The sequence below is a fragment of the Protopterus annectens genome, chromosome 4.part1 (assembly GCF_019279795.1).
Source record: "Protopterus annectens isolate FY-2018-M chromosome 4.part1, PAN1.0, whole genome shotgun sequence".
NCBI lineage: Eukaryota > Metazoa > Chordata > Ceratodontiformes > Protopteridae > Protopterus > Protopterus annectens.
This window is the reverse complement of record NC_056734.1, coordinates 681,872,177-681,887,643: the sequence shown is the minus strand read 5'-3', so window position 1 is coordinate 681,887,643 and position 15,467 is coordinate 681,872,177. Positions and strand designations below refer to the sequence as shown.

At 40.7% G+C, this 15,467-nt stretch overlaps 1 protein-coding gene across 1 annotated transcript in view; it reads left to right on the top strand.

The window, feature by feature from the left end:
• SRPRB (SRP receptor subunit beta) overlaps nt 1–15,467 on the top strand; it is a 437,229-nt gene that overhangs the window by 42,305 nt on the left and 379,457 nt on the right. The window contains exon 2 of the mRNA XM_044070458.1: nt 5,564–5,658. Within this exon, the coding sequence (XP_043926393.1) occupies nt 5,564–5,658 (95 nt within the window). The remainder of the gene's footprint in view (nt 1–5,563; nt 5,659–15,467) is intronic.

Sequence of the window (15,467 nt, the reverse complement as noted above, 5' to 3'; positions counted from 1 at the left end):
AAAAATGTAAAGACTGAAAGGAAAACTGTCAACAAAATTTTGAAGTGGCCCTGCATATGAACAGTGGTTACACCGACTAAGTGCCAGCATCAGCAGTAATGTGTAAATGAGCCTTTTATACTAGGATCCATGCAGATGATTGCATGGTTCACTGTCCTTCAGTAGTAACGGCAAGTAATAGAAGGAAGAGGAAAAAAACTTCCAACTCAGAAATTCCGAACTTAATTTTATGACTAATGTAGTTGGCACACAGTAGCTTGAGTAAAAGCATACATAGTTGGTCAGTACTGGTCTGCATTCCAGAGTCATCAACATTTGGAAGGTTTGAACCATAAAATGTAATAGTTTACTGTCCAGCAGGAATTGTGTAGTGTCAACAAACTGCTGCATAACATATTCGCATCCAAAGAATGGAAAATTTTTATATGCATTGTGTAATCTGTTAGTATCCCAATGAGTGGTAAATCGAGGTCCCATTTCCTGCCAGGGCACAGGAAGTGACTGGTGGGTTACGCCATGCTCCCCAACTCCACATGGTAATGTGGAAGAAAATTAACTGAATCAATACCTGGCTGCTTGGCGGAATGACAGTCATAGTTGGGTCATATCAGTGGGGCTGCAAATTTCAGAGGAGATAACTCTCTTGTCTGTGTGTGCATATGCACCTGATGGCTATTTGGAGTGCTTTGCCTTCACCCAGACAGTAACAGTGCATTATAGGATACCACCCGCTGATTCCATAGTTCTAGAGAGGAAAAATTCAAGGACCATATGCGGGCTGTAGCATATTTGAGAGTGTGGCTGCAACAGAGTTCATTGGACCCAAACCTGCATGGAGAACAATTTTCATATGTGTGCAGGTCACTGGCTGTCCTGCAGAAATGTGTCCAAACTTAAACATGTTCAGAGGTGTACTTGATAGTATAGCTCCTTGCTCCAAAGGTTTTCAACTGACCTGTTGATCATGTTATCCAAAGTGAGTCACAAAGTGAACACTCAGTCAAGATAAGTGATGAACTTTCAAGTAGTTGCCATTTTGTTCCGAGTTGCATTACGTACCTAGGGTGACTGCTAGGGTGTGCTAGCAATGTTTAGCTGATGGAGTTTTGTGGGAAGAGCTCCGATCCCACTTTCTGAATAATTCTCCCATACTCCTGGACTGATTTGAACTGTGGGATCTGAATGGATCCTGTTCAAGATTTCATTAGCTGAAGTGGTGATAAACAGTGCTGCCCTAAAGTGGTCACTGCTTCTCATGACTGTAATCCCTAACTTCTGCTGGCCATCAAGACAAGCTATCTGATTTAAAGCAATGCATGCAGGAGCCACAGACTGTAGTGCTGCTCACCCTGCATTTGTGACTTGACCCTCAAAAAGTAAAATGACAAGTACCAGTACTTTCAAAAAATGCTTATCTGTACTCAAACAGTGTACTTAGTGGTTTTCAGTATAGGAGGTGGATTATGCCTTTTATTGGTATTTGGTATTCCTTCCTTCATGTTGGATTGCATGGTACCTTGCTGGTGGTCTTTCACATGTGTAGAAGTACCTATCTTGTACATCACCTTCTGGAACATTGTGACCAAGTTTTATTCTCATTTGTTGCAAAATCATCTGTTTAGCAATCGCATTTGACATTACCTGTCTGGTGATATGATTCAATACAATAATTATGGGGTACTGGTTGTACCTCTTTGCCCCTGTACTCATGTTGGGTACATCAGTAGTAACATATGGTGTAAAATGCTGACTAAAGAATATCACAGCTGTATGACACAATGTAGCCCATCACTAAAGAAAAGACAATTCTCCTGTGACTCCCACCTCTGGACTGATGTATTAGTAGTGAAGCATGTCAGTCTACAAACGTAGCACTGTAAAACATTCAGGAAGAAAAGCAGTGATACATATGATACAAAAGGTCTACATAAAAAAGTCCACATGCTGCTTTTTGTCTAGTGTGCATCATGTACTTCAGTGCACTCATGTAAGATAAATGGGTAACATGCATGACTGGCCTGATGAATAGGTTCTGCCTGAGTCAACATCAGGCTAGGGGCATGTTTCTGCAATTTTAGTTTATTTTAAGGACAGGACCAAAATGTTGCTGCCATTGCTGCACTGCCCCTGCTCACAACCATGGCTGTGGTGCATTGTGAGGGAGATGGCTTTCTGCTGAGTCGCTTCCATGTTTTAGACAATCTGTTAAGAGTTTGAGAGTGGGATGGCCGGAGGTAGAATAACAGGAAGCAGAACACCACAAAATATAGGGAAGAGGGCACCATGGACATAGTAGAGTCATTGAATGTCTGTAGTCAGTGGCATCAAGACAAGTAGCAAAGTAATGAATGCTGTGGGCAGAGTGCAGCTCTTTCATGATGCTGACAATTGTTGCATGCATTTATTTTGTGATATTCTGGCAGCCAGACAGATATGGACTGAGGACTCTGTTTTCCTGGACTAATGTGTATTTGGCACGAAGCACTTGGGAACGCTTTCCCTGCTTGTGCATTTTTTAAAGACTTTCATGACATATCCATTCTGTAAGGACCATGAAGCTCTAGCCATGCCAGAAGTGAAGTTGTCTGCAGAAAAAATGTCAGAAAGCAACAGTTTTGTATACATCTGTAAGTGTTCATTATTTACATTTGGAGCATCAAACATCTACCTGCATGCATGTGCAGAAACCAAGTTCATAGGTTTAAGACAAGGAGCACCGTTCAGCTTTAATCCACAAAAGTTTCACAGGTGTACTAGTCAGTTTTGCTGTAGACAATTACAAGCCAAACCAAAACCTGTACCTCTCCACCAAAATGTTTCATTATGGTTTGCTTCCCTCAGATTGATCTAAAATTATCCATGTTTTGGTAATTTACCATTCCTGTGAAAATATGCAACTTATTTATGCAATGTGTAAAAACGTGTAATGAAAGTATATTTCTAAAATTAATTTGGCTAGAAATATTGGACCAAAATAGCATTATACTGAATCTGTATACTTGAAATTCAATAAGGTTCATGGATGAGGGAGGTATAAACCTCTTGCGTCATGTATGTGGGGACTTGGATTAATTGCAAACCCACACTACTCATGTATTACAACTCTTTGAGGTCTCACAGGGGCTGTGGTGGATTTGAATGAAATAGGTTTGGCAAATGTGCCCTTTCAGGCAGTTATTTTTTACCATTTTCATTTACAAGGACTGTGGCTTGGTTACATGTCATCTAATGGTTTGGGGGGATCTTAATGGTTCATTTGCTCACCTCACAGTCAGCAAGTACAGGTTTGATTCTCACCTTTGAAGGAAATTGGCTAAGCTTAAAATGGCTTGCAAAGGCAGCTTGCCCATGAAGTCTGGTTCATTTTTGCTTTTAAGAAAATGTATTTAAATGATGGATTTTATTTGCATGTGTTCACATATGTTTGTGCGTGTGTATTCATATACTTTTGTGTACACACACATGTGTGCACTTGTGTATATAATATATACAGAAAGATTGTCTTTTGGATTTTCCCGGTTAGGGGTCGCCAGCCCGCAGATTGCTTGGCAGTGGTGTTTTCACTGTGTCGAGTTGCCAGGCCGCCGCCCAACCTTCACAGAAGGCACAAACATACATACACACACCTACCTGCATGTCTCTAAAATTCACTTGACTGCAGGGTGGCCATGCAGACTCTGCACAGAAGGCGCTCCAGCCGAGAATCGAACTGGAGAACCTCTTGCTGTGAGGCGACACTAACTGCTGCACCACAGCGGACGGTGTATGTAATACAAATACACACACACACACACACATATACACGTATGTATGTATTTTGTATGTGGTTATATCTTCCCTGTAAGGCTTTGCATGTTGGGCACTGGGAGATCAAAACTGCTTTGTGTGGGGGGACTAGTTGTGTTTTATGCAATCAGTAAATTTGTTAATGTTAAGATTGTTGGAAAAGGTCTGCCACTGAGCTTACCACAGGTGCGTAATGTAGAGAGCTAAGAATTCCAGCTAACAGAGTTTGCAGACAGTTGCAAACTAGGGGTTAAGTCACATTATGGCACCCAAACCCACCAGAATGAACTCTATTCAGTAAACTGTTAGTGTATTACACATCTACTCAAACTAAGTGCTTGAAAACTGTAGTTAAAACTTTTGGTAGATAACCCCTCCCCTTTTCAACTGTCGTACCTCTCACCCTGTTGGCTCAAGAATCTGGGCAAAACCAAAAATAATGGGTGAACAAGGCTCCAAAAAAGACAGATTTTAAATATTGCTCTTATACTGTTAAAAAGTTGTTAGAGAAGGTTTGCATGAAGTCTTGAGACTCAAATGTCTGTCATTATTTAGTGAATTCAGTCCTCAGTAATTTGCTAGAAAATTGCAAATTTTATGAGGAAAAGACCAAAAATATGAGGGAAAAATCTGGACATTCTGCAGAAGTTTGGACAGTTGAGATGTATGCATGTTGTGTAGACAGCACATCACTACAAAATGAAATGTAGTCAGGGACCTACATACTTTATACTTGGGTTTATAGCCCCCTCTCTTTTGGCCATCATGTGACAATCAATATCAGAAAGTCCTTTTATTTAGCCCAGGTAATTGTGAAGGGAATATTGTCAAGGTGTGCAGTAGTCACTGCTTTATACTCTGCACAGGTCTTTCCAATTATTGAGTACAGTGCCCCCCCCCCCAGATGTGTCTTGCTAAACCCATCAGTTTTGAAAGGTTCCTAACCAAAATTATCCCAAGCCTAAAGACCCCGAGTTAGTAGGAGATACTGGAGTCTCTTCATTCCTAAGAAGCTAGAAGCTTTGTCTTTATTTACTTTTTGAGGATCGGTCTCTGCCTTCCTTACCAAGCCTTTAGAGACATGATTGTCCTGGACCTGCTGTATCTCTGCAAGTAGTATTCAGTGAGGAATCCAGCTAGCAAGTACGGCTGGTGCTCGGCAACCAAGCTACTGTGACCAATATAAAGAAAAAAAGCCAGCACCTCGAGTGGTTCCAATGCATATGATTTATTGTATAAGAACTAGACCGGTTTCAGCTATTCAAGCTTTCATCAGTAGTTGAAAAAGTTTTTCAACTACTGATGAAAGCTTGAATAGCTGAAACTGGTCTAGTTCTTATACAATAAATCATATGCATTGGAACCACTCGAGGTGCTGGCTTTTTTTCTTTATATTGGTCACAGTATCTCTGCAAGTCCATTATCTCCACCAAGACTAGAACCAGGGACCTATATCTTCACCAGCAGATCTATTTTAGGAGCTTTGGTCAGCTCAGTACCTTTTTCTTGTTGCAGTTTGGGGGGGGGGGGTGAGGCAGTGGTTGTTATCTTAGATAAACATTGACAGTGTTGTATTACTGTTGTATCACATTTTGGTTCCAATGAAACTAAGACAAGACTTGATGTATTGTATGTCTGTACTTGACTATACTCACACATTAGTGTGAGTCTGCAGGTATCAGATTTTCAGTTGCTTGTTTGTGTGTTTTGAGGAAGGAAGTTGTAGCATCAGTTTTAGATGTCTGTTTTCACCTTGCATTCCTTTTTTGCTTTACAGTGGTCTGGAAACTTCTTCAGGGGAGAAAAACTAGTCGGAGAGCTGTGCTCCTTGTTGGCATTTGTGACGCTGGGAAAACACTTTTGTTCATCAGGGTAAGGGCTGCTAAAGATTTAGTAAAGTATTATTCCTTTTCAAGGTAAGGATTAGGCATTGCAGTAATTCTCTTCCATTCTGCAGGGTGAAAGTACCTGTCAACAATAAGGCAACAACACTGGGGAGATGTTTTTTTGTTATGCTGCAGAATTGGAATTGCGTAGACATAATTAGACTGAGCAAGGCATTTCTATGGTGGCTGCCAAAAAAGCAGTTGCTGGAAAATGGAAATCAAAGTCTAGACCAACTTTACTCGAAATAGTGACTTATATGAACAGAGATGACTGGAATTGGTCCCTTTAGAAAAGGGAAGGAACAAACTACATAGGAAAAAAATGGGAATTGTGGGAACAATATGTGCAGAGCAGGAACAAGGTTTAAGAGACAGGATTTGAATGAGCCGTATAATGCTTCACTGACTGACTGAATGGTTTATAAGTTATGTATAATGTTGACAACTACAGTTGTTTCAATGGTGTCTGTAAACTGTTTGCAACTAAAGTGGTATCATTTTGTATGTTTTACATTCATATAAATATAAGGCTGCCTTTGTCATATGTGAAAATTTAATAAAGATGTTTGGAAAAAAACAGTAGTGGGAACAGCGTTTTAAGGAAAGCCATTGAGGACTCTTGAGTAGGTGCCTCAGTTGTATACAGCTATATGTCCAAGAAATCAGTGCAAGTACTGTGAACATGGATGCTTTCCAGTCTGTGGAAGTTGCATCTTGCTCTTTTTGGTAAATCACACACGAGTGCCACATGTTTCATTCAGGAAAATATTTGAAACTAATACATTTGGTCTGGGATTGGGCAGCCACGGTGGTGCAGCGGTTAGTGTTGCTGCCTCACAGTAAGAGCTTCTCCGGTTCGATTCTCTGCTGGGATGCCTTCTGTGCAGAGTCTGCATGTCCTCCCTGTGGTAGCGTGGGTTTCCTCTGGGTGCTCCGGTTTCCTCCCACATCCCAAAGACATGCAGTAGGTGGATTGGACACTCTAAATTAAATTGGCCTTAGGTGTGTGTGCCTTCTGTGGAAGGTTGGGCGCCGGGCTGGCAACTCGACACCGTAAAACTCCACTGCCAATCATGAGCGGGCAGGTGATCTGCTGTGGCGACCCCTAACTGGGAAAAGCCGAAAGAAGAAGACATTTGGTCTGGGATTAATTTTCTTGCTGGCAAGATGAGTCATTTAGCATTTTATTTCAGTGCAGACATAGGCCTTAGGACTTTAAGGTATTTCAGTGCAAGAACATTTAGGGCGTTTGTTTTGGCACTTGACTGTTCAAACAGTAACCTTCTTTTCAAGTTATTTCTTGACCCTCCAAGAAATTACACCTTGTCTAAAACTTCTTTAATTGCAACATTGTTTTGCTTTAATTTAAAAATGTGTTTTCTGGAAATTAGGACAGGGTACGGTTTAACATTTGCTTTCACCTAGTCCTATTTCCTGTCTTTGTAAAATGTGTAGTGGGGGATGAGCATTGTAAATTTTAATAGAAAGACTGATTCATGGGTTGTTTTGATTCTCTGCTGGAGTGCCTTCTGTGTGGAGTCTGCATGTCCTCCCTGCGGTAGAGTAGCCTCCGAAAGACATGCGTGAATGGTTGTGCCTTCGCTGAAGGTTGGGCGTCGGGCTGGCAACTCGGCACCATAAAAATCGACTGCCAATCATTAGCAGACCGGTGTTCCGCTGTGGCGACCCCTAACTGAGAAAAGCCAAAAAGACAAACAAACATTCATGGGTTGTTTCTGTCGGTTATGGTTAATGCAGGCCATCCCTCCACTAACAAAAGCTTTGTCACTTTCATTTACCATACTCTGCACAAAAACGTAAAAATAAACAAATTGTTCATAGATTTATAACAGGTTTACAAATTAGTGTGAGCAAGAAATGTGTATGCCATTTTTAGTAATAAATTTTCTTTTTTTTTTTGAACAGACTTCATTTATACAGTATAATTAGCAGCTCCATTCATAGTTTAACTTTGGCCTTCTTACACCTTTGTGGCTGACAAACTCAAAAAGACAATTCCAGTTACAGATGAGTCCTGAATGTTTTTATTGCCAAAGACAAACTGACATGGAGGAAATGGAATACTGTAATAAACACTGTTACTGGTACCAGTTTTTTTTAGTCTAACAATTATACTACATTACCTCTGCAACTGGATCAGATTTTTAATTTGGCTAGTAGATAAGGCAACTTTACATTCAGTAAACAGTTTTACGATAGATATAGTGGCACCAATCATTTTTAATCAGTCCTGGTTTACTTTGAGTAATCAAATGCATCTTCTTATGTATGGTTCCCTTGTTTTATGGGATGCATTTTGTTCATTTTTTTTTTTTTTTTTATTATTCACATGTCTCTCCAACATTCATAATGATAGGCCTTTCTTTGGGAATTGCATCTCTAATCTGCTAGTAGAAATAAGATTCATGTAACTTAGCCTGGCACCTAAAATTTTCCCAGGCTACCTTGCTGTGTTGCCGTGTATCTAAAGACCCATTTCTAGATCTTTTTAGTTATGTGTTTGTCAGATTACTTCTGACAGTCTCATGCTATTAGTGATGCTATTGCTGTTTTTAGCAGTGGTTTCCTGTATTTCTGTATTCATGCTGGCCGTATACTTGTTTCCATTTTTGTCTTATAGTTCTTTTTATTCCTCTTTTTGGCTTTATTGCACTCTTAACTGAAAAGTTTGAAAAAGTGCTTTTAGGTTGTCCACCCTCTGTTTTGTAGGTGCCATTTTGTACAGCCTTTTTGTTTGCTGTTTTAGTACTAAAATCTGTCTGTTTACATTTCTTAGGATGAAAGACTTAGACTTCCAATCCTTCAGAAAGTTTTAAGTGTGGGGCCACAAAACAAATCCCCAGTTTAAACCTACTAAGTATGCAAATTTTTAGGGGGAGAAGTACCAGATTTGTGCAGCTTAGAATCCCTCCATATTAAAGAAGAGGAAAATACATTTGGTGGTGGAAAAACTTTGATCTACCCCTGCTGCTGAACCCTTATCTCAGGTTACCCCATTCCATCACCAAGGATTGTTCTTTTTAACATGAGAATGTTGTATGTTGATATGATTCTTTGCATGCTGTTAAGAAGTTGCAGTCTTCTGAACCTGTTGGAGTTAATGATGTAGTCTTGGTAGAGTCTTCTGCTCCTAAATATAAATTTGTTGACGAAGATTCCTCCCCACACATGCTGCAAGTGATTTCTTCATGTTGTCAGAGTCTGAATTCCATATTCCCCAACCGTATTTAATTGTGCAGTCAGGTCACATAGGTGTAAGTCCGGTCTTACTATATGGGGATGTGGCAATCCTGTTATAGTGTACAGCAGATGTGGTCCCTTGTGTTTTGGGGGCTCATTCACTTAGGGTCATTTTGACCCCAGATGCATTGTGGTCATCAGTTGAACAGTCATCCTTGGTACCACAGTCGATAACCCTGACCTCTCTGTCAACCTTGCCATTCGCATCAACATTGACGAGCCTGTCTTTAGGGCTGTTTTTTTTTCCCCCATCATCAGATGTTGTACTTGGGCTAGCCTTAGAATGTTCTTTGCCAGGACAGTGTGCTACATCCCTAGGATCTTCCTTTCAATGGGTGACGTCAAGGCCACAAACATTGACTGGGGTGACTCAGTATCATGGATCACTGTTGACTTGTTGGCATTCACTATGAGGTTGATGTTCTTGACTTTAGTCTCCAGTTCAGCATAGTCTTTCATCAATCCCTTGGGGCAGTACCCTCTGTTTCAGGTTTGGTGCTATTGCTGGTCCTGATTCTGATGAAGTGGGTTTCCCTGCATCAGCTGTCCCATGGGATGATTCTAGCTATGGACCAGTGACTTCCTATACCTGCTGTTACTGCTGTTTACCCCCTCTAAGTCAGGGCAAAGAGATTGGGAGAGTCTTGACCGGATGTAGTGTATGAATCTAGATATCAGGCTTCCCTCTTCTTTTGAGATTTGGAGATAGGGCAAACTGCAAAAGGAAACATTTAGACTATCCTAATGAAGTATTCTTTTTGGCCCTGTGACACCAAGTTTGGGGAGATCTTTGTGCTGATTAGGACCAAAGCTAAATAGCACTAGGACATCACTTCTGGGGCCGCACTGTCTCACTGAGGATACCACATCTGAGGCCTCAGTGCCTCCCCCACAGCTTCTCTTTGGGTGCTTTCCCAGCTGATGAAATGGTTCAGGTCATCACTTAATATGCTGAAGCAGGCCAGCATGATGGTAGTTGTCTGGAAGAGGCAAGATAAAAGCTTTTTGGCTCCCAAAGATCATAGGTGGTTGTAGAACCTCTTTGGTGGACTCTGCTCCTCTTAAAGCTTCTGAACCTGAGCACTTCTGAACCTGAGCAAAAGCAGATCATTCCTTTCAGAGTGTGGTGTGATGGACACTGTAGGGAAGCATGTGTTTGCTTCCTCTACGTTTTTCCAGTGAGAGTGTTAAACATCATTGTGCACATATTGAAGACCCTAAGGGAGTTAATTCCAGAAACTGCTTGTACCCTGGAGGGCTTGCCAGATTTGCTGGTTGCTAACTAGACTGTGCACCTTGCACACAGAATTGTTGATGGTTTTAGCAGGGCAGCGGGCACAAAATTGGTTTTCCATCACCACTTGTGGTTCCACCTAATAAAATTCGTCAAAATATGAAGGCCATTTTTATGAGTGTCCCTTTTGCTGGAACCTTACTAGTTTGGACCTGCTGTAAAAGTTGAGTTAGAGAAGCAACGGAGTGTAAGGGCAGTATGCTATCCAAAATTGGGGCTTAAGTTCCAGGCTTCTCACTGTCCATTTTCTTATCAGCAAAGCCCATGCTAGCCGTGGTTTCAGTGAACCCCACAAAACTACTTTAAGGTAGAAGCAGAGGTTGCAGAAACCATGGTGACTCCCAGAATGGGTGATCTCCCATATAAGGAAAGTTAACAGCCAGCAGGGGTGTCACAGTTGTACTTTTGAAGTAGAGCATTTTACTGCCTTAGACATTGCCCAACTGCTCTCTTCTGGTGGTAATTTTGGAAAGGATTATCTCCTCCCTTCCTTTTTTGCATGGCAGGTCATCATCTGTGGGAGTTTAGTACGATGTATAATATGCAGACGTTATTTCATTTTATTCTTGTATACCCCAAGACGCAGTCTATCCTTTGCCACTCTTTTATTAAAGACCTGTGGCCAAGGAGGGGGCTCAGAGCCTTCTGCTAAAAAGAGTTACCCAGAAAGGGCTAGGCTTTTATTCATGGATCTTTTTGGTACCAATGATTCATCTTCCTCTTGATTCTAAATAAGTATATTGATAAAGAGCCCTCCTCAGATGGTTACTATGCAGTGTGTCAGAGAAAGACTGGATCTACTTTTTGGACCTTCAGAATGCATACCTATATAGAACGACTGCAAAAAAAGTCCAGGTAGCTTTGCTTCTGGATAGTGAGCAGTCATTTTCAGTTCCAGACACTTCTGTATGGTCAGAAAAAATACTTAGATTATTCACAAGCTGTATGTTTGTAGTGGCAGTGGTTCTTGGGCTGCAGGGTCAAGGTTATTTCTTTATATAGAGGACTGACTTTGAGCTGCCACAGGAGTGAACAGTCTGAGCATCTCCAAGGATTTGCTTTTCATGTTGTTTTGATCCTTGGGAATAATGTTGAACCATGTAAGATTTCAGCAGAAATCATGCTGCCCAGTGCCTCCATATGATGCACTCTGGCATTTCGAAGCTATCTCCTTTTGGATAAGGGTCTGGAAATTTGATCTACAGGCTTCAGCTAATTCTGAGTGACTGTGTTCTGTGACTCTTTGTCTTTGAGTTCTGGGCCTAATGACATCCACTTTGTTCTTGGAGACTTGTCCCAGAGTCCATATTTTTTTCAGCAGAGAGAGAGTTTATTGGGGTCAGCTTTCAGATCTGCTGTATACTTGAATCAAACTCCCCATGAAACACAAATAGCATTGTAACATAGTGGACTTAGTGGTCCAGTTTTTCTCTTGGCAGACCCTTTAAAACTCCATTCATCTTGAGTGTGACCATGGATGTCACTGCTCGTGTGAGGGCAGTATTTGGAGCACACAATCCGAAGGACATGGCTGACCTTCCTGAAAAAAATGCACATCAGCATTCTGCAGATGAGGGCTGTCTTATTTTGCAGTTGTCCTTGGACTTCCTTCCCTCAAATGGTGTTTGGTTCCAGTCTGACAAGATGGCAGTGGTTTGTTATGTAAACTGGTAGGGTAGAACTCATTCCTTTCTCCTTTGTTGGGAAGCCATGAAAGTGTGAGAATGGGCTGTTACTTCCTGTCATCTTATTGTCTCCTGTGTCATGGGATAAGCCTGATCCTTACTGAGTCAGCTCACCAGTTGCTTTCTGATGTTATCTAGTCAAAACTGTGGAGCCTCTTCAGTTATTGTGAAGCCTTGCTATGACTTGCTCTGTATGGAGCTAGCTAGGGATGCAAACATTTCTCTTGTACATCCTACATCCTTTTATAAAGATGCACTTGTCCTGACTTTGCAATGCCAGAATGATCCGCATGGCCCCAAGATATGTGGTTCCCCATGATTTGGATTCCTGTCATTGACAGGCATCTCTAGTTGAAGGCTTACAAAAATCTGCTGTATTGCCTGTCTGAGCCTTGCCCAAGCATTCAGTCCTTCAGACTGTTTAGTTTTTCCAGTTTCTTTGATGGCCAAGAGCCCTCTTTTACCGCAAAAGTGTGGTCCAGAATCTTCTCTGACCAGAGACCTAGTGCAAAAAAGCTTATGACAACAAATGGACATGCTTTCCTTATGGACCAATGCCACGGGACTAGATTTTTTTTTACAGTCCCTTTCTCTAGTGTCGTAAAGTAATTATCACAAATCTTTTTATCTTTCGGCTTAGTCCTTCTGCTAAGGTGCACCTGGTACTCGTATCTTTGATATCAAGGTGCGTGTTCCAACTATTAAGTTTTGCTTAAAGTGCACAAAACCCTTCTTCTGTGATGCTTTCTGCTTGGAATCCTCTCTCAGGTCTTCATTTCTCCTTTGGAATTCTATATTTTATCCTGAGAAGATTATTCAACTTTCTGCTTCATCCTCCAACTTAAAATACTTATGATAGAAAACTTTTTGTAGTAGTTGTTACCTTGGCTCAAAAGATCTGAGTCTACAAGGATTGTGTGCCAACCTTCTGCATTTGATCTTTGACAAAGACAAAATGCCCTTGAGGATCAGACCTTCATTTATGTTGAAAGTGGCTGTGGCAGCCAATAATGCTCAATCTGTTGACCTTCAAGTCTTTTTTGGTGGCCATAGGAATAGCTTCTTCATTGCATGGATGTACATGGATAACTTAGATTTTATCTGGACAGGACAAAATCAGTGAGGAAGAATTTTCAGCGTTTTATTTTATTTTCCACCAAACGAGGGTTGTTCTAAAGTATGCAAGGCAAATCTTTCTCTTTGGCATTCACACTGCATAAAAATTGTCAGAAATATAATAAACCTGTATTAAAATTTGCCTATTTTGCTGGAGCAGTGGCCACTTCTTTAAGGTACATTTGTGTAGCTATTGTATGGGCATGTCTGAGCACTTCCTCAAGGTAGCAGAAGCAAGAGATGATTTCCTCAGCTTGGTCTTCCTTTGGGGCCAACTTTGTTCAGGGAATGCTTTCATGAGAAGCATCCAAAGGGGCCAGGCTTTGGATTGTCCTTTGTTGATAGACTCCCAAGAACAGGTAGTTACTTATGTACTGTAATGACATATTTTGTTGGTAGTTTTATTTCCATCACCATCCCCATCCTTCCACCTTTGGTCTAGTGGTCTCCTTCATTGTGAGTAGTTCAGAAGTAGAGGGAATTGTGCTCAGATTAGTTTTTTCCCATACACAAGCTGTCAGAGCTTTGGAGAAGGGTCCTTGGATGTATGGCATTACATGATAGAAGGGATAAGGTAGCCTGGGAAGGTTTTAAGTGCCAGGTTGACTAAGTTTGGTCAGTCATAGTTCTGTTGTTGGTGATGGGTATGAAACTGCCAGTGCAGCTTTGTTGCCCTATGTACATTTAGCTTTTATTTACAGGTATTATAAATTTTATACCCAGGTCCATCAAGATTGACCTCAAAGTTAAGATTTCCACGTTATAGCTTTGTGGGTCAAACTTGCAAGCCATTGGTCATCAGGAAGCTTGTCTGCAGTTGCCATGAACAAATTTACAGCTACCCATGTGCTCATCTAGTGTACTTTTGTATTTATGAAGCTGCAGTGCTTTATGTTCACTGACTGCTTATTCCACAGGCGTGGATGGCTGCCCTTTGTGAAAGCATTGTTAATACTGATTGTAACATATCATTGCATGCATGTAATTTTTGCTTCCCTGGAGTGGCTTTCCGATATAGATTCAAGAGAAGAAAATCTGTCAAGGCTCTACAGGCCAAATCACCCTTAAGTAGTCTTCATGAAATGGGGAATAAGGAAAGGTTCTTAGTCTTTTCATAAGAAGTCCTTTGTACCTTCTCAGACTGAAAGAGGTATCTTTATCCATCATTTGTTCTGTTAGTTCTTCACGAATTGCACATTGACTGTGAAGGACTGAGGTCTCCATCTGGTTTGTATTGGGTGATATGGATTTTTTTGCCCTGGCATGTGAATGAATCCCTTTATATTAAGGAATTCAACTTCACCACTTAAAGCCATCTTTTAGAACTTATTCCTTTAACATCAGCTTCTGTTTTAGATCTACTAAAAACTCTTACCAGTGCTGGTCTTTTGCTTAGGATTCCCTCTTTCTCTGTCTGCCTATACTCCGATATCAATCCTTGATAGGGAAGGCAATCTGTAGCCTGCAATCCAAATAAATTATTGGCCTCTCTGTTTGCTCTCAATAACTTGGTTTCTTTGCCAGTTTTCTCCAATAAATTCCAGTCCCTTCTTGCCTGTTGTCTGTATCCCTAATTCCAGTCATTCCTACTGTAGAATCTTTTTTCTCCATTCTTGTGTTTGTTTAGTTCTTAAAATACTTTCTGCTACTTTATGAATGTAATATTCTGTGTGATTATTGTTCTCCTTAAGGATCTGCATCCAAAGTTAGTCTCTCCTTGTTTCTTGAACTTCCTGTCTTTTATCATCATCCCTTTCCACTTTGAATTATAGGTTTCTGCTTGAGCTATGTATAGGAGACTTACTGTGTTGTTCTGAAATACTCCTTCAAATCGGGTAATCCAAAACCACCTTGTTCTGTTGGAAAAATCAGCTTATCCCTCTTGACTCTTGCAGTCTTCCCCTCCCATATAATATCCTTTAGCTCTTTAATTGCTGTCTGCAACTTCTCCCCTGGTAAAAATATGCCTGGACTGTTTATAAAACTAAAGGGACTAAAACGTTTAACTGCTTGTATCTTGCCAGCCATACAGAGCTTCCAGTTTCTCAATGTTTGTATTATCTTTTGTTTAGCCTTTTCCCACATATTCTTAGCTGCCACACCAGATTCCTTTTTAATCCATACCCCCAGATATTTAATTTTATCATGTCCCCATAAATATGGATACCAATTCATGTGTGGGTACAAAATTTATCCCTTTTGCCTTTTTTTAGCTTCATTAGTGTGGTATACCAAAAAGTATTGAAACTATTATCTCAAAATATTCCACAATGCTGTAATGTCCTTTTCTGGTTTTATCCGGTATAAAATATCTGCAACTAGAGCCAGCTTTTCTTGACTACCATACAAATTACATCCTTGAATTTCTGAGTTCCTTATTTTCTTTGCCAGTGGTTCTAAATATAATGCAAATAAAAGGGAAAGAGGGACACCCTTCCT